Here is a 19729-nt window from a genome sequence, read left to right as displayed (position 1 = left end):
AAAAAGCAGCCTGATCCATTCCCTCATAAAAGAGGCACTTTGGCTGCTTAGCAACAGTGAATGCCAACGCAGCCTGGCAGGCCGTGGCCACTCCCCTAGAACTGGGCTCGGCATGGATAAGGTAACATGTTGCTTTCTTCCTTGCTTGCTCCCTCTGTTAACCTGGGACTGGAGCTCTACACTGAAGCACAGTCCTTAGCTGGACCTTGGCATGCCTGCACTGGGGAGCGCTGTGCAGTCACTCTTGGTGTCTGACACTGTGGCTAGTTGGAGAGATTGCTGCCCACTACTGCAGTAGGCCTGCTGGACTAAGTCACGTTACCTCAGGGAGGGGAGGGGGAAAAAAAAAACAGAATCTAATGCCTGCACAGGGGCACCCTCATTCAGGCTGTGAAGTTACTGATGCACGGTTGACTCTGAGCACAAGGAGGGAGGAGTCATGGGACGGTTGTCTGGCTGAAGCACACTCGCACACCACTGCCTGCCCAGTTGGCTGGAATTAGCGCTTTGGTAGGAAAGCAGTAATGGGATTGTCTCTGAGACGGTAAAATGAGCTGGGTGAACCTGCAAAAAGTGAGTAAACTGACGTGATACAGCAGGCAACACAGCACACTGTGGAGGTGTTTTCAACTTATTGAATAGAGAGGACAATAGTGTCAGTATTGAGTTAGTTCATACCATAGTTGATCTGTTTTTTTAGTCAAAGGTAAGTGTTGAAGACCTGTTCTATTAGTGTATCAGTGTCTTGGGGCCTATTTTCGTGGTTTTATTTTTCCATAAACATTGTCAGGTTATGGTTTGTCATAGATGCAGTTGTGCCTTACATAACAAGTTAATGCCTAATCACGATTTGAACCAGCTAAATCAATGTTCTGCATTGTTGTGGGAAGATACTGCAGTGGCGTTAGAGAGGCAGTTCTTGCCAAGGTTCAATGTGCACAGCAGTTTGACAAGGCTGTATATTTGATTTGACTGTACAGAGATTGTAATGGACAGTAAGGTGTGTTTCTCTGCCTGTTAAACCCATTATTCAGTCAGATATGGATTGTTGATCAAAGCATAGCTGCTTTGATATATCTATCAGTAGTAATGTCAAAAGTAAGGCAGATTTAATATGAACAACTAATAGTTATTGTGGCATATTTATATAAAAAAAAAAAAAGTCATTCTCCCAAATGTTTAACCGAAAGATCCCTTTAAAGAATAGAGTAGCGCTCAGATATTCCAGCTGAGGACTTCATTTAGGTGTAGGCCTAGCTGTTGTCGCTACAGACTGACTATTGCTCTAAGGTCGAACATTTTTCTAATCAACATTTTGAAGTACGCATGTCTAGGTTTGGGCCAGTATTATAGTCAGCAATGTGTTTTTGATTTCTCTATTACAGTTTCTCATTTCGAAAAATATCAAAGCATATGAGTTGACGCTTGCTGAATGTGTCATTTGTAGGTTCTGTTGAACATTCTGATTGAGTAAATGTGCTAGCAAAAATAGGTTTGTAAAGGTGGCTGGTATTTTGGTTAATTATAAAAAACTGTCAAATGTAATTATAATTGTGTGCACTTCAGGCCTGCAGCTAACCCTAGTATTATCAGGTCTTTAGACCTGTTTACAGGTGTCTCTTTAACTCTATAGTTACATCACTAACTCTATACTTTACACTTTATACCTTCTATACATAGGGAAAGAAATGGCTTATTTGACACCCAGACCAATCAACTACTGGATGACGTTTTGATATGGCTGCAGAACAAACTTCAATCTTAGCAGAGAAGAGCCAAAGGCAAGCAGGCTGCCACTTAATAAAGAAAACATGAGGTTAACATTCTGCATATTATCAACTGAACCCTCTTTTTTCTTTAGCTCTGGCAACCAACAGAAACCCTTGAGCTCTGTTTTTTTTTTTTTGCATTTTGTTGTGTGTTTCCTGGGAAGGTCATGTAGCTTTACTGATCCAGCCCTTGCTTCCTTAACCAGTATACTGCCTGCCTCATTAAGCCTTTCAGAAGTGCAGCAGACTATGCACAAATCTTATCCCAACAAACGAGATATATGTTAGCGTTTCAGTCACTATTTTGGGGTGATTACAACCGGGAAAGACCGACAATGCCAACTTGTTGCTATAGAAACATGTTAAAGGGACAGTTCAACACAAAATAAAAAAATAAAAATGTTTCCTTCCTTACCCGTAGTGCTATTTATCAATCTAGATTTGCTTTGGTGTGACTTGCTGGAGATATAGGCTGAGAGATGTCTGCCTTCTCTCAAATGTAATAGAACTAGATGACACTAGGCTTGTGGTGCTCAAAGCGGCAAAAGATTAAATTTGAAAAACAACATTGTCTCTTTCCAGAAATCATGACCGGAGGCCTGTACTACGAAGCGAGATTTGGCGTTAACAAGCTAACTTCAGGTTCAACCCAGGGTTTTCTGTACTACGAAGGTGGATCACTTGTGATCGGGTTCAATCGCCGTGGTAACTTATGCTGAACGCCTAACCTGGTCGGAAGCAGGTTAAATTGGAGATCGGAGATCAACCGGTGTAAAAGCACCGCCTACTGACCAATCAATACTCGATTGATAACGGCGTCTCCGTTCTTAGAAGATCAGGCGGAGCTCGGTGCGCAGAGAGAGAGAAAGAAAGGGGTGCGCACATAAAAGTTAAAACATTTAGAGACAACCCCGTTAGCATTCCCTGATGTGTATATTTATGAAATATATAGATTGTAATGGGAGGGAATTGCATATCGGCTCGGCTTCTTGAGCCGTGTGTTGCCAATGCGCACATCAGTTTGAATTTTGTTTTTATATATTTTATTTGCTCTCACGATGGCTTCCCACTGCCAGGGTTGCAACTGAAATACTAGGCTAAAGCAACGACAGTTGATGGAAAGTGCACAAGTGTAATTATGGTCATATCTTGGTCCTGACTAATGGGAAGTGATATTAATAAGCGTTGTGATTTACGCATCTACAGCGTCGGCTATTTTTTTTTGCCAGCTTTCCTTCCTGTTTTAGGAAGCAGCGACTGTATTGCGTTTTGCCTGCAAAACCGTGTCTGTGTTATTCATATTTATGTAGAATTATAATTTCCTCTTATGTAAAATATGCGGCTCTGGTAGATGTTTGCGATTGGTCGTGCTGTGCAAACACCGCCTCTTATGTGAACGCGCACGTCGCTGGATTGGGAAACCCTGGGTTGACTGAACTAGTTGATAACCAGCGTCGTGACACAGCTTATGCGGATGTTAGGTGAAGCCGGATAACTGAAAGAAATCCAGGACATGTTGATCTCGCTAGTACAGGCCTCTGGTTGCTCAAGATAATGTGAGCAGTATTATGTAGGATACCGTATCACCGCGCAGAAGGAAGTGTACTCATGGACGAGAGGCTCATGCTCGTGACAGCACGAGATGTAAACATTGATGGTGTCCTCTTCGGCTCCTTGTTGGCTATCTCTGGTGAGCTAGCAGTATTGGTTGGCTATAGTTGCTGCTCCGCCGAGGAGGACAAGCCTCTCATCCATAAGTCTGCTTTTTTCTACATGGTGATACGGTTGGCTAGCCTGGCTCTGCCCTTGTTCTTCCGCAAAATTTTCATTTTCCTTCAGTACGTCATCTGGGTTTGCGGTATAGTCTTGGGTTTTCTCCGGCCAAATCTTTGGCGGTCCGATCAGTGAACAGAGGGAGTGGCTGAGAACGATGACGTTGAGGCTGTGCGCCAGTTTGAGTTGTAGTTCAGTAATGGCGGCGGAGAAAGATGCGAGCGAAGCCATTCGGTCGGTTATGGCAACGCTGCCGAATATCCAGAAGTTAAAGCCCGAGCAAGAACAACCTTTGCTGAGTTTTGTTGGGGGCCGTGATGTTGTGGCCCTCCCCCCCATGGGTTTCAGGAAAAGTTAGATTTTTCCGGTTCGCTCTGTTAGTGGTGAAGAAGTTGGCTAAGGCGAACGCTAGCGATGCTAAGCCGACGTCACGACCGAAACGTTAGTGATTGGTTATGGCAGATCCAGAGTGGCTCTGGGCAGATCCGATAGTTTTAAACTTCAACAGAGTACTTCAAGGAAGTTACCACTTGTCAATGGAGAGTGGCCAGACTCTCTGGACTAATGAAATGTACCAGAGTCTGGTAGGACCAGGCTAACGGTTGGCGGGTGTAGTTCAGTAAAAAGAAAATACTTCCTACATTAAACTGCTTGCAACCAGGTCTGTGGATTATCTTGAATAACCAGGTCATGATTTCTGGAAAAAGACATTGCCGTTTCTTTATTTATTTTTTGCCGCTTTGAGCATCACAAGCCAAGTGCCATCTAGTTCAAATATATTCAAGAGAAGGCCGACATCTATGGCCGATATCTCCAACACTGGGCAACTTACACCAAAACGGCAAAACAATCTTAACTGATAAATAGCACTACAGGTAGTTCAGCTCCAGTGTTCAATTTTCTTATATGCACTGAGATCAGCATACTGAAACACTCTCAGGCAGTTGGTGACTTGATACTCTCCGGTGGTACATACGCACAATGGTGCTTTTGTCGTAATAGCGGCTGGCAAGCTTAGCAGCCCAGTTAGCTTAAATAAACACAACAGTACAAAACAAAGAAGTTAAGACTGCTGTTTACTTCTCATGCCAAACCCATGTTGGCTCATTTCAGAGTAGAAAAACATGGCTTGTAACTGCTGGTCCAACCTCACATTAAAGCTTTTCTGAAACCATGATTTAACAGTGACAGCAGGTGTGTCTTGTAAAATATCTTTAGAAAGGGTACAGATACTAAGGTAATCTTATATTCAACAACCTAATGAAAAACATATTGTAGCACATAGCACAACTAGGAGATCATTTAGACAGACTTGGATTACAGCTGTATTCCTTAAACATGATCCTGATGACTTTTGCATTTTTCATTGAGCTAAGTTATAAATAATTTGAGTATCCAGCTACTGTTACAGTGACCAATGGTTACAAAGGCCTACCAGGGCAAGCCAAAGCCTTTTTGGAGCCATGAGCTAAAGTTTACACGGGAATATCTGGGCACAAGCCTACAGTGAAATTACAAAAATGTCAACATGGATTGTGTAGTAGCTATAACTAACTGTAAAATATTTGGCTTTTTCCTCCTTAACAGACATCTGATCAACAAAGTTGATGGATTAATGTTCTGCTAAACGAATGACCAGGCATTTAAAGCAACAGAATAGGTAAAGTTCCTGTCTGAACTCTAAAATGTCTAACACGACATTTTCCATCGACCAAGTTGAAAGCACAGTTCGTCTGCCCCACAGAGAGGCCCTCTCCCTTGAGAGTCATTACAGCAACTCGTCGCCTTCACCTGACTCCAACAGTAGTATTTCAAATCTGACTGACAGAGAAGTCAACAGCTCCCCTGACATCAACATGCTTGAGGGCTGCCTCAGTGACGGCTCCTCTGTGGATAACTCCTACAACATCACCTTACCACAGGATAATGTATTCTGTGGCGTAAGCATGAACCTGAACCAAAGTTTCATTGCCACACCTGTTAATGGCAGTGGGAATTTCTGGAATAGAAATTTGAGTCTGATGAGCAACCATGAGATGGGATCGGATAACTATCAGACTTTCTGTAAGAACATAGATGATAGAAGTAACAGTGCAGCGATGTCTCCAGACTCTGCTGGGAGGAGTTTAGGGGAGACTTTGCGTAGAGGATCCGCTGAGAATGACTGCTGCTCCATGAGCTCTGGGGAAATGGTTATAAGGAGCAACAGTTTTTGTCTGGAGGATCAGTCACTCTTGTTAGTCTCTTCCCTAGATGAGTCATCTATCTCTCTGGCTGCAGGCCATCCAGCATTGCCTGCAGAATCTAACCTGCTGTCAACCACTCTGTCGGATCTCCTTGAAAAATCCACAGGAGTCATTGAGGAGAACACAGTTCCTCCGTGTCTTGGCATGACTTTCACTCAGGCAGAGCTCCCCACTGAGGAAAATGATGAGGCAACATCCAACTCTCTTTTAGCTCTGCCAAGTGAGAATGTGAGAGGTCTTATGATGACCTTTGTCTGTGAAACATCTCCTGCAGATTGTGGAAAAGAGGCTCAGTTTGCTCCTGCTGAAGCAGAGCCGTTGCCCCGTTTCCCTGAAGCGTTTATACCAGAACAAGGCAAAAACCTTGTGCCCATTGTGTCGGCTGCGCAAGACACTGATAAGGACATTCATACTTCCACTCCAGTACAAAACATTGGGAACATGATACCCAGCCTCCTCTCCTTTTCAGAGTCTCCCTGCACTGAAAACCCAGGCAGCCCAGGATTCCACCCTGTTAAACGGCAGCAAATTTCTGTGACTCATAACCATTTGGTTGCAGGACTGGTACCTTCAGACAGCAAAGTCAAGAAAACGGAAATTAAAAAGTTTCCCAAGTCAGACTTCAGCAGTGTAAAATCTAAAGTCGGGACAAGAATAGTGCCAGGCCCTGCTTCACAGCTCAAACCATCTCAGGTTAATGTGAACAATAAACACATTGAAGCACCTAGAGTTGCAACTACCAGGGTTACTCCAGCCAAGTTGAGGGGTAGCACTGCAGTTGTCTCTACCACCACTAAAATGGTCAATGGTGCCCAGCGTCAGGTGAATACAGGCGCTGCCAATTTGGGCTTGACAATTATACAGTCATCTGGGCATACTACTGAGGATGGGCAGGAGAAAGGTAGATCATCCTCACCTTACCAGCACCCTGCTGCAAATAAACATGCTTCAGCAGTCCAATGCAGTAAAGCCAGCTCTGTAACAGAACAGGCAGCCTCAAGCCAAGTAGCAGGCACTGCAGCACAGCATTCTGTCAACCAGACGTTCTGCTTGTCAACCTTAGAAAAATCCCCTGATAAAAGCAAAAGTGGCCAAACGGATCACAAACCAACTCCAATAAAGGGCGTATTAAACAAAATTGACGTCAGGGCCGGCTCAGCTTTAGGTCAGGACAAGCCTCCTGTACGCAAGACGCGGCCTCGCTGCTCCTCGGAGAGCTCAGCAGTGTCCTCCAGGCCATCCAGGGAAAAGAGAACAAATCTAAGGTTTTCTAATAGCATCAGCATTCACAAAGCTAACACCAGGCTGGGCCAGACCAAACCAGGGCACCTGGACTGCTCTTCGCGGAATAAACCGACCATTCCCACTGAGGCCACAAACCAACCTGCTGAAAACTCCACAAGAGAGGTTAAGAGGATCAGCCTGGTGGTGAGTATGCACTTATAATGTGAACAATTAAAAATTCAGCAAGACATCATTACTTATTTTCAAGTAATGCTTATTCATGTTTTTGCAGCTTTTTCTATAAGCCACATTAAATAAAAAAATGTATGGACACAGATTTGGTTGGAGCTGGCAGGGATCTCTGGGGAAATGTTTTGTGTTGTGAACCATCAGCGCCAATTGCATAGAGCTGAGGGACTGAGTGAGAAATGTCTCTCTTTGCAGGCAGAATCCAGCAAATCGATAACGTCGGGAGCCTCATGGGATGAGCGTAAGAGCAGATTTCGAGCACAGGCATTTCCTAGACAAGCAAGAGGAGCACCACTTTCACTACCTCCAGCTGCCAGTCCCAGACCAGTCACTCCATCAACCAGGCAGAGGCAGGGAACCTTTGCGAGGGACGAATACAGGACCTCCAAAGCTGCAGGAACACCACAGTCCAAGCAGAAGAGCAGCACAGGTAAGACTCGTATTTATTGGGCAATGTTAAATACTGTAAATGCTTTGAGTTTTTTTTGTTATCCAGTTAAGCTGAGCCTGTGATAACATTGCAAGGGTCTTGAGAAGAGTTTAAAGTTGTCCTTCATTCGTTTCACAAATGTCGGTAAATGAATATTAATTTGTTAAAATCAATTCCAAGTCTCATGACCTGCCTTTGACTAAACAGAGAGCTAATGATTTCCTTTGTTGTGTACACAGAATTGTGCAATAGTTCTGTTTAACCCGAGGTGTAATTTCAACCAGGCACAGTAGAGAAGTTGACATGGCGTGTACTTGAAGGGCCATGTAGGATGGACCTTTTTCACAGCAGACATTTTGACTTGTCATAGTAGGAAAAGCACAGCTGAAATTGATAACCTTAACGATGGCTCAATTCCATCTAGTTTCCCAGTGAGCTATTTCAGTGAGTCAGCATGCACAATACCAGGGCCTCTCCTAAGTGGAATGCAGCTATCATTAATGGTTAATAAGTTTTGAATACACCTGTGCTTTTCCTACTATGACATGTCAACATGTCTGCTGTGAAAAAGGTCTATTGAAGGCAGCACCAGAGTTTGTGGGGAGTTTATGTACTGAAGCTGATATACCAGGATCCTTCAAAGCAACACAGTAATGTTATAAGATCATGCTCTGTACTCTCCAGATGACTAATAAACATTTTGATAATCATTTCAGAAATAATGAAAATGCCATACAAATAATTAATTTATTATTTAAGTTTTAGTTTGCGTAGCTCTGGTTCACTTAGACATGCCAATAATTCAGGTTGTAGTAAAGCAGTCGCCCCATCAGAGGGTAGCATTTAGTGGTTCCTCTGATGTCCTGATGAGCTCAGCCATGTCCCACAGGAACAGTGTTGGATACAGATGTCACCTCCGGTCTCTTGTCCAGGTCTTGGGGATAAACAACCAGCTCCCTCTGCCCTGTTGCTCTTTATAGAAAGAGGAGTTCTGGGGAAGGAGGGGGACTCTTCCTCTGATGGGAAGCCATCTGTACGAGTGGAAAAAGCAGGGGAAGGAAAGGGAGGTTTTAAGCTCACCAGTAGTGTTAAAGTGAGAACACAAGTAAAGCACAGTACGTGTTAGTTACCTTCTCATGCTTCAGCTACAGGGACACTTCACCGGGATGTACTTTTTTTGCTAAAACTGAAAGATTCTTATTTGATAATATTTAACATGTTTGCTGTAGTCAATAAGAAACATGCCGGTACGTTTTTGTAGAATTTCTATATTAAATAGTAACAAAGAATAGGTAAGCTGTTAATTAATATTGAGATTGTTTGCTAAACATGCTTTTTCATTAGTTTTGCGTATGAAAAAATGTACTGTAATGTAAAAAGGACTAATTATACTACTCTTGATTTGGCCTGTTTGGGAGCTCTTTAGATATTTTTACTGCCTGTGTTTGTGCCTTTGTACTAGGGTTATGACCAATACATTGCTACGGTCAGTATGTGTATTTGCACTTAATAACAGGATCCATGCTGCTGATCTTCAATGTTTTATTTGTGCTCCATTGCATCCCAGGCAGTCAGAGAGTGCAGGCAAAAGGAGAGCCATCCCTTGGAACTGTTTCAACAGCAAGTATTAAGCCTCAACTAAATGGATCCCAACCTCCTCATACTCCCACTCGACCCCTTCTTATGGGCCCTCCCCCTACTCCTACTTCTAGACTACCAGTACCACACAAGACCCCAGGGCCATCCAGGAGCCGTACTGTGGCCAGGGTTTATTCTGAGCTGAGTGAAGGTGCTGGAAGAACACAAGGTAAGCCTAACAAGAATTTACATAGTTTTTAGAAATAGGATGTTCAGTCCCCACAGGCTATTACATAACGGTATAAAATCAGTGTTATACAGGTGTTTTCTAGGGTTAAGTCACAGTGTTCATTGTGCTTTTTAAGAACACATCTGGTCATGAAGGGGAGGGGCCTCTGTTCCAAATAGTGACCCACTTCAGGCCTGGGCTTAGATGTAAATCTCCCTGGGGCAAATCTATCTCTGATTTAATACCTCTGCATCTGCCAAGATACATCAGCTTTTGCATCGTAAAAACATTGTGACATTTTTTAGCTTGTTCCTATTTTAAGCTCTGTAAGAAAGTAGAACATCTTTCAAAGCTTTCAAAAAAATCTGTGTTGATGTACCGTATGAAGAAAAGGAGTGCTGTTAGACAGTGGGCTCTTCTCCTCCCAGCATCTTCAGCAGCATGTAGGTTTGGCTGGGAGGACCTATTCTCAACCTGGAGACCGTCCCCCTCCCACTTGTGTTGTTGTCATGGCAACGGGTTCTATTCCACTCTAGTTCACACATAGCGTTGCCTGGAGGAAAGTGAGCAGACATACACTATAACTGATGCCGTGTGAGGTGCAGAAAAGGAGCCGTATTTCTATTCTAATTTTTAGATTTAAAACCAATGGCTGGTTACACAGGACTTCGAAGCTGCACTTGGACTGAATTTCCAGCTCATATTTTCAACAGCTCCTCTTCAATGGCACAGGGCAGTGCAGCATCCAACTGTGATCTCACCCTCTTGACATGCCTGCTCATTGGATCCTATCGTTTCTGTGTCATCCCTTTGTTATCTTTATTTAATGGAAAAGATAGAAAGCTTTGGAGAAGTAAGTGAAACTGGAAGTTGATTCATAATACATTGATTGATACATATGATTCAAATGTTGAATCCATGGTGAAGTATTGAGCGTCTGAATATTTTAATCAGTTTAGCTGAGACAACATCAATGTTTGTTTTACATGCTAGGTATTCATTCAGTTATTGCTTTTAAATGTGCTTCTATATTTGCTACCTCTTTGATCAGATTAACATCACCCTGTGTTAATCTGATTTGTCATATTTGTGCTTTGCGATCTTATGAATGTCGCAGCATGATTTGTAGTATTTAATTTAACCACCACTTCTCTACTTGTTCAACAGTTTTTGGAGGAGCTGCACATAAACCATCCCCTTTCAAAACTGTTGTGCTAAAAGCTAGACTCGTCACAACCCCTGGGAAAAACACTGGACCATGTGAGAGAGAGAGAGACACACACACACACACACACACACACACACACACACACACACACACACACACACACACACTCTCTCACGGATGTGTCTCATTTTTAAGCCATTAAGCTTACATTTTGAAGACACTCTTTCTGAACTCTCATTTGTAAAGTAAATGTGAGTGAGACCACATTGTTTACATCTCAAACACTGGCAAGTACTCACACTATGATAAGGAGACCGCCCTGTTGAATCTGACTTGATTGAAAGTGATTAATCTCCCCCAAAACGCTCAACTACAAAAAGCTATTGTTACTTCCAAATGTAATCACATTGTTTTTTTCGGCAATCCTATCATTTATTTCAGTTGAACAATATGTTTGGTCTAACCTAATGAATTAGTTTTAGCATAAAAGCTGGCTGCGGTTGTGGCTAGCTGCCAGTCTGTGCTACATTATGGGTCAGATTAACTCCAGCTGCTTGTCTCACCTGGATCTTCTGCTCCTAACAGCTTTGGCCACAGCATGCAGACCTGCACCTTCCTCCAGCAAAGGTGCTTCAAACTCTACAGTCAGTCCTCTGAAAAGGACCGCTTCTTCAAGACTTGTACGTCTCACTTCAAGTGGAGCTGGTAAGAGTTTAAATTGTCTCCATTATTATCTGTGTTTTAACTACATATTTAGATGGCTTGTCAAGGCTGGAAGAGACTGGTTATTGTGCTTTCTGTAATAATGGTATAGTATAACAACAACAAAAAAGAAATGTAAGAAAAGCGATTTAAAACTTTTGTATTATTAACGTGCTAACCTTGTTTGGGTTTTCATAATATAAATGTTGTAGCCCGTCACCCTCTCAGGCTGCATACAGTCCCAACATCTCCAACAATAACGTAGGGCAACCTGTATGCATTCTATGAGGCGAAACCAGGGGCACATATGTCCTGAAAACACTTGCTAATGCTCAGAGTGGACAGTAATAATTAAAGCTGACCTAAATAAGGTTATCAAAATTGTTATCAACTCCTCTGTTCTCTCATGTAGATATGGCGGATGGACAGTAAAGCCCAGTTCAGTTCACTGCTTTGTTCAAACACCTCTCTTCAGTGACTCTCTAGCACGCTTGATCATATACCGCTCGTTGAGCCTCTGTCTAAAACTCTGCCATTTCGACCAGTCAACAGTTTTTAACTGTCTTGCCCAACTGACTTGACAAGCTGAGTCGCAGGCGACGCCATCGCTGGCTTGAACTGAGTTGAGAGACGGGCCAGTTAAGACCGCTGCAACGTTCTGAAACGGTTTTGTCGTGTCATGAATCTTTGGTCTGAACTGGGCTTTAGAGAATAATGTTTAGATGTTTTAGTAAGAGAATTAACCTGAAACTATAAAAGTGAGGGGGGGTAAAAGTAATACACCCTTGTGGCTTCCAGAGTGTCTCTACGTTCAGCTGAAACTACTGATGAAGTAGTATTTTAATGCTACTCAGTGCCGCTAAGAAACTTGTGGTACTTTAGGAAATCAGATATGGTTTGTGCTCATTTACACCAATACATTCAGGTGTGTGCTCTCTCCTGCTCACATACAAAGCCTGATGTATATTTCCGTGCTCTTCATGTGTCCTGTCTTTTACAGCCTGGTTGAGCTTTACTCTTTTGCAGGAAAAACATGCTGCATTTTATAAAACTCAATTTAGTCAGCATATTGTTTTGAGTCTTGGATTAAATATGTTTCATATAGCTAATATTAGCTAAGGACACATTTTCACAGAGAGCTGTGCCAGCCAAGCAGTTTTAAGCTCAGCTCATCAGACAAAACCACAAGAAGTCTGTCATCTCTCCCCATCCCACTGCTGGGGTAAGCGAGTAAATGAGAGAAATAGTGGGGGGTGGGTTTTAAATCCCATTGGCTGCAGTGATGCTGTTAGCCCCTCCCACTCCTTTCTCTCCCCCCTCCCCCTCCCTGCTCTCTTTAGCATCCTGGCTCTGCCACAGCACCGCCATCATTAAGCTTGGAGATGCTGCTTTGCTCTGCTGTGAGAGATGCATGTGCTTGGTGAATAGCTGGAGGCTGGCTTTACCAAGAGGATTAAGGGATTTTTACTTCTCTGCCCCTATTGCATCAATCAAGCTGTGCCACAAAACCACTGGCCAGCCTTTAACCTTCTCTGTATCTTCCAGCCTTCACAGCTGGGGATTAGATTTTGAGTTGGGAGACCTGCCATGCTGAACTGGGTGCCTTCACTCTTTTCAAGGCTGTCTCAGCGGTGTAACTCTTACTACTGTTTTTTATTGATTTATTTATTTTCTGCTCGTCAGTTCTGCTGTCACCTGAGGCATGATACAATGAGGCACACCATGGCCTGTGGTTCATAGTCAGCATCAAGCTTCTGCATTTGGAAACTTGTTTATTTTTTATGTTTTAAAGTAATTAAACAGTGGCTGTCTTGCTTTGTTTTTGAGAGATGTTATGGTCTCCGAAGCTCTCCCTGTCAAACATCCACGTGCGTCTGACAGCCAAGGGCTTACTCCGCAGCATTCAGCTGCTGTCAGGATGCAGGAAGAACACTGTGGTTTTCCAAGCAGGTCTGTCAGTTAAATGTTTCTACCAACCATTGTTATTATTTTGGGGTATCTGTGCTATAATACTTAAACCAAGCTTTGCTGTGTTAGCCTCTCACTCAGACCTGCGCAGTTGGCTGTTTCTGAAATCTAATTTTAGGATGGCTATTTACTAGTCGGCAAAGCAGGAGGTTCATCTTTCATTTACCCACCTTGGTCACCAAAACATGTCACCCCGAGCAGAGCTATTGTAGGATACAAATCTTGAATTCAGGAATAATTGTATTTAAACAAACATCCGAATTGTCTTTTTTTTTCTTTTTTTTTGGTCATATTGACATTTCAGAATGGCTTTCATTATATATTGTATTGTAAGGCCACCTTTTTTATGACTGTGTGTCAAGAGGCACTTTGTCTTGCTATCCTGCTCACTGGAACACCCAGTACTCCTGTTTCACTCACACTTTACTTCAAAGCAAGTCATGGTTTTAGTATGTACAAGATGTCCCATGCCTCGGTTAGTTAAACTCTTATGTATTTTTTAAGTGTCCAGTGAATGTTACACTGACAATTATTTACAGTTATTGTGTCAACCAAGCACTATAACAAGTGCCTGATTGTGATGGGTCTCATCACCCATCATGCTTTGTGCTATGGTGTGATATCCCCTTATAGCAGCAGAGCACTATGCTGTTGAGTCAGTAAATCACTCAGAGTTTTGATGTTAAGCGTACTAGTTGAATTGGTACAAAATGTTTCTTTGAGCGTGGGAGGACATATGAAATAAAGAGGGCAACATGTGTCATCAACTTTGTTCATATACTTTGATGAAAATAGCTGCAGGTTTTCTGTTGCCATGGAACAGCAGTCAAGGCAGAGACGGTCCATGTGCTTATATTAAGTCATATTCAAAGCGCAGATTAGTGTGTTTATGGAAAGCAAAAGCCACATTAGTTAGAAATACTGTTAAAAATATGAGACGATGAAGCCAGGGATAAGCACTAACTCCTAGACTATTTGTGAATGTGTGAATATTTATTTCTGTTTTGTGAATACATGTTAGAATTACACTGGGCAACCCTCAGAAGAAATGAATGTCTAAATTAAACAAATATTGTAGCCTGAAAATCGGGCTGATTTGCCATTTAATTCACTATATTAATCTCTGAACCGGCCACCTCTTTAGACAGATTTGAATTATTTAAAAAGGTGAGATCATGAATTTTTTAAATTCAGCAGAAATGTGTTGCATAATGTCCACATCTGTTCTTGGAAGCAAGCACAAGATAAAAGCTGGGGGAAAATAAACATATTTGGAAAGATTTCCATCCGTCAGTTTCTCTTTAAATGGACATGTTAAATCAACGAACATGGCTATGATCCTACTTTTCTTTTTTTTAAATGTCCCAGGAGGGCAAGCAAACATAAGTAACTACATGTTGCTTTAAGTTAAAAAAAGAATACATTTATAAAAAAATATTAAAAAATGAACTATCACATACCATTACATTACAGAGGGATATAATATAAATATATATATTTCCACTCTGCAGTAGCTCGACAGCCAGAGTTTGTCATTGATGTTGGCTTGATTCTGTATGCAGGCATGATTGTCTGTAATGCAGCTTAAGATGTCCCTTCTGTGCTCTTTGCTCAACCAGCAGAGGGCACCCTAATTTAAACAAAACCCATTTTAGGTTTAGTGAACTGCAGCTCAATTGAAACAATTTAAGCTGAGCAGCACAGTTGAACTGTTGGTTTGGATCTGTGTGCTGTACATGAAACAAAAGTAAAAGAGAAAAACATCAAATCATAGTGTAAAAATAATATGTAGATTAGGAGGATGCAGTCAGGACATTGAGATGGAAATCTGTTTTGGATGATCTGGGTCCCCTATAACACAAAATATTAAAAACACAGCCTTGTGCACAGTACAAGCTTCAGAACATTAATGTAAAACATTTTACTAAATGAAAGCAAAAGTGACCACGTTCTGAAATTCATTGTCTTGTTTGTCTTGAAGGCTGCTCCTTACTTTCATGCTGAATAGTTTACTTTGGCTCTGTACACAGAGTGAGGGAGAAACTAGTTTTGATGTGAAGTGCAAATCTGGATACAGAGCTTTGTTAACTCAAGTCTGGCATTATATAATTATTCAGATGAAATACATCTGATTATCCTGTTCTCACATAGGTGGTTTTTATTTACTTTTTTGCTGCCGTGACTCCTCAGTTTGGTCTGTTCCCTCTGTTGGCTTTGCCAGCCTGGAGTGTTATTTTCTCTGCAGTATTGTGTTGCCCCAATCAGGCCAGGGCTGTCCACTCTGCAGCTCCTGGATCAGCTGTCTACAGTAGGCAAGGAAGATATTTCCTCATGTTAATATTAAATACCTTCCCCTCACTGCCAACAGAAACTGCGGGGTCTTAATTTGAAAGACATCCAGTAAATTCAGCATTATTTTGCTCAAAATTATGTCTATATCCCACAGTTACATGCTGGTGTTATTCTGGGATGTTGTGATGTTTTAAAACCCTGCTTAGTCCATTCATTTATATTTAACTTGAATATGCTCCCAAGGTTCATAAAGGAAGGGAATATAAACACTTCATGGGCCGGGGTTGTGCGTACATTGTATCGGGCACACACTAGGGTGGATTAATCTACAGAGCCTTATTTAAAGTACATTTATCATTGGTGTTACTGTTCCAAATTCACTATTTCAATATTTATTTGCATATTAATTGTAATTGTCTCTTACAACTGTCATCTAAAACAGCGGACAGAGCTGAGTGAGTTTCCCCACAGGCCACTGGTGGTACGTTCCACTCACTGGTATTGCCCATATATCTCTTATTCTCCCTGCTGTGTTACATAACACTCACTACAGTCTCCTCGTTGACAAACTGTGCTTTCAAAGAAACGCACAGATATGTCCCGATATCAATGAGAAGTGACGTAAGAGGTAGTGAGTTGTGCTCCTCTGTTCTGATGTCTGTGTTCTAGCAGAGTAAACAAAGTGTTTTTCAGTAGTAGGGTTTTAGGGTAGCTATTGTGTGGGGGTGATGTATTTATGAAGCTGATGTAAATCAAAACTACAGTAGCACGGCCTCGCTAAAATAAGTTGTCCTTGGTGACCAGTGTCTGCAGAGCGATAGATAGATAGATAGATAGATAGATAGATAGATAGATAGATTGAATGAAGATATGGAAAAGTAACTGCATTGAGAGGATCCATTTTTCCTCTGTCAGAGGAGCAGCACTGGGAATCCTCAGACTGGCTGATTGGACAGAACCATTCTGGACTGCAGAAATATCCAGGGCTTTGACACTGGAGCTTGCTGCACCTCTGGCCCTGACAGGAGTGTAGAGGGTGGGTGGTGCTACTGTCAGACCCGCTGTAACGGTTATGGAAGGGGGTATGATGATGATCAACGTTGTCACGACACTCAACACATGTTCTTTCACAGTGGACAAGAACAAGCCCAAGGCCAGCTCCCGCAACCAACACCCTCAGCAGCAAGCGTCCCAACCAAATCGGCGCAATGGAGCTGTGGATGTGGTACCAGCGAGCACCGCCGAGGGCGGGAGGAAGGACCAGAGCATCCAGCAGCTCAGAGGACTCCTGGCAGCTAGTAACTGCAGATTTGAGGCTGTCGCCATCGTCTTGCAGGAAGCTTTGACTGAGGTATGACATTTTTATTTATGAGGGAACAGCATGGACATGGCAAAGAGAGAAAATAATGAACCATATTGCACAGTTACTGCAGTTTGCAGCCTCACCAACCTTTTTTTCAGAGAAACGCATAGAGACATCTTTAAATAGCAAAGACGTGCTGTATGTTATAGCAGTAATAGCACCGGCTTAGTTCAGTTTGTGATTGTTGATATTCGATATTCTATTGCTCCTGTAATACGGCTGAGTCAGAATGTGGCTCACATTACCATGTTATGGCACTAGGTTGTCCAGTATAAAAAGCTATCACAATGTATGTAATATGTATAATATACATCTCTACAGTTACCTATGAGAAATCACTATACCTATACAACTAGTTGAAATCATGCCCATAATACAATTCAGAAATCTATCATATTTTTACTGCATTATGCTTTCCATTTTACATTATTTATATAGAAAGCTGAGATTAAAACAGTATGCAAGTACAGATTAAGAACAACCATGCAGTGGTAAAAACACAGAAATGCCAACGGAGCTCAAATGTCCGGAATAAAAGTCGGATCGTCTTGATCTCAGACTCTTAACATATCACCCCCGATCTAAAAAAAATACAATTTGAGGTTTAGTACACATAAAGTCAAAATTTATCTTTATGACATAACAAATGTTGCAACATCAAATCCTGTGTAGTGTGTTGATAATACAGGGCAAACCAAATGGCATTTCTATTTACAGCAAAAGCAAGGGGGGGTGTGGGGGGGTGATTGTAAGGGTATATGAGGGGCTGCCCACACAGACATACTTGGAAGCTGTCAAACACAAAATCCAATGAACAACTGAAGCAATCCTGGATCAATGAGAAATTTAAAAATGAATTTTCATTGCAGCATGATTTGCATTTTCTTGTGAAGATTTTAACAGAAGAGCTGAACTTATTCTGGCTTCTATCTAAAAGCTCACCACAAGTCTTTCAGTTGTACCTTTTATAAATTCCTAGGTTATTCAGGTAGTCTGGCATGACCCTGGAAGCCTTTAAAATATGGATGTTTAAACTTACTGTTTGTTTTGGATCTGTTTTAATAGTGGTACCATGTGATTGGCTTCCAGGAACTGAATTCCCTGAGGGATTAATCTCTGCACAGTGCAGTACAAACAGGCTTATCCTATCCACTCCCCTCCACCTGACCCCAACCATCATACTCCCTCATTTAGTTGTTGTCAAAGCAAAATTATGGTTTGGTGCTCGGACTCTAAAGTATATTTAATGAGAAGCTCTCCAGTCTAATATGAGTGAATTGTGAAATAGAATTAAATTGGCCCAATGCAGTTAGTAGAGATTTATATCTACATTTTCCTGTAAACCTAAAAGAAAAAAATCAGATACTCTGTTACCCGGTCACAGTCCCTCTGGTTAACTTTAGAGGTGTCCTTGTCAAACATTTCCCCACCGTATGTGTTGATTGAGTGAAACAACTGCAATGTACCATCCAAATATAAAATAATTTAAGACAAATAAATATAAATACAGTACTTAGAATGTTAGTGTTGAGATGTCTCTAATAAGCCACTTTGTCGTTTTCTTTATTGGATTTTGGTACTTTTAAGTCAATAACATGACGTTTTTAATCTTGTTTTGAGTACACATGGAACAAGGGACAGAGTCAGACATCAGGTCTGCCAGGACTTCCTCCAGAGGTCGCAGGGAACTTTCCATCATTGCGCTGCAATCCAGTGGACCTTATCTGACATTGTTGCTATGTCTCTGACACATCAGCACAGGGAGCTGAGGCCACATCTATTAAATGCACAGTGATGAGGTTGTAAAAAATAAAGAGATCAATCTTTTTTTCAGTTTAGCATCCCTGTACTGCAGGTACAGCAGACTGCAGAGGAAAAACACTACAGTAGTGACCCTATTTTAAACTCTACTGTAGCTGTGGTGCTTCCAGCTTAGTGGAGCAGTCCAACACACAAAACAGCAGTTTGTAGGTGAGGGATCCTGTTGCTGCTAGCCTGACTCCTTCTGGTTTGTTGCTGCCGTGAAGTGAAAAGTGACTGTTGACTCCATCAATCTGTTCCAAAGTTTGTTTTAAAGGACAATTCCATTGCCAATACCATTTAAAAAGGCTCAAAATATCACAACACTTTAATGGTATAATAAGCGATGTGTTTTTACTTTCCCTGTGCCCCGAATACTAGCGTTGTAAGCTAATCAGCCGTCCACGCTAGCTTGTTTCAAGCTACAAACCCTTTCGATTAGCATGAAAACATGTCCCAGAGAGAAATCGAGTGGGTACACATCTGTTATTAACCCCTAGGTTTGTTTTGCGCCGGAATTGTCCTTTAACAAGCTGTTGTTGCAAGCAATGTGCTACTGTATGTAAGTGCCACAGGGACTCAGGAGGAAAAAACTGAGTATCTTAGCTTCTAACATGAAACGTGTCTGAGAAACAAGGGGATGTTCATTGACGAGAATTTAACAAATGTGTGAACGTGGTCTGTACAGCTGAGAACTATTTCAGAAAAGTGAACCACTGCTTCTTTTTAATTTGTAATACAGAAAGTCACTCATGCATTTATTTCCTTTGGCCTAGATTACTGCAACTCCCTTTACTCCTGCCTTACTCCCGAGTTTGACACCAGACAGATCCCTTGTGGCAGCGCTCTGGATAGTTGCAGTTGTGAAAAGAGTTCAAATCAGTCCGAGTTTAGCGTCAGTGAGCTTCAGTGAGTACTGTTGTTTCTTAATTTCTGCT

At 41.9% G+C, this 19729-nt stretch overlaps 1 protein-coding gene across 1 annotated transcript in view; it reads left to right on the top strand.

Moving 5' to 3' along the window:
• Positions 1-441: 441 nt before the first annotated feature.
• Positions 442-19729, top strand: part of mtus1a (microtubule associated tumor suppressor 1a) — a 30209-nt gene continuing 10921 nt past the window's right edge. Inside the window, exons 1-7 of the mRNA XM_078261203.1 lie at positions 442-573; positions 5130-7216; positions 7457-7691; positions 9259-9498; positions 10666-10758; positions 11252-11371; positions 16762-16979. Coding sequence (XP_078117329.1) covers positions 5228-7216; positions 7457-7691; positions 9259-9498; positions 10666-10758; positions 11252-11371; positions 16762-16979 — 2895 coding nt within the window. The 5' untranslated portion in view covers positions 442-573; positions 5130-5227. The remainder of the gene's footprint in view (positions 574-5129; positions 7217-7456; positions 7692-9258; positions 9499-10665; positions 10759-11251; positions 11372-16761; positions 16980-19729) is intronic.

The sequence above is a fragment of the Sander vitreus genome, chromosome 10 (assembly GCF_031162955.1).
Source record: "Sander vitreus isolate 19-12246 chromosome 10, sanVit1, whole genome shotgun sequence".
Taxonomy (NCBI): Eukaryota; Metazoa; Chordata; class Actinopteri; order Perciformes; family Percidae; genus Sander; species Sander vitreus.
Note: the sequence above shows the minus strand (reverse complement) of the source record. Positions and strands in the feature narration are given on the sequence as shown.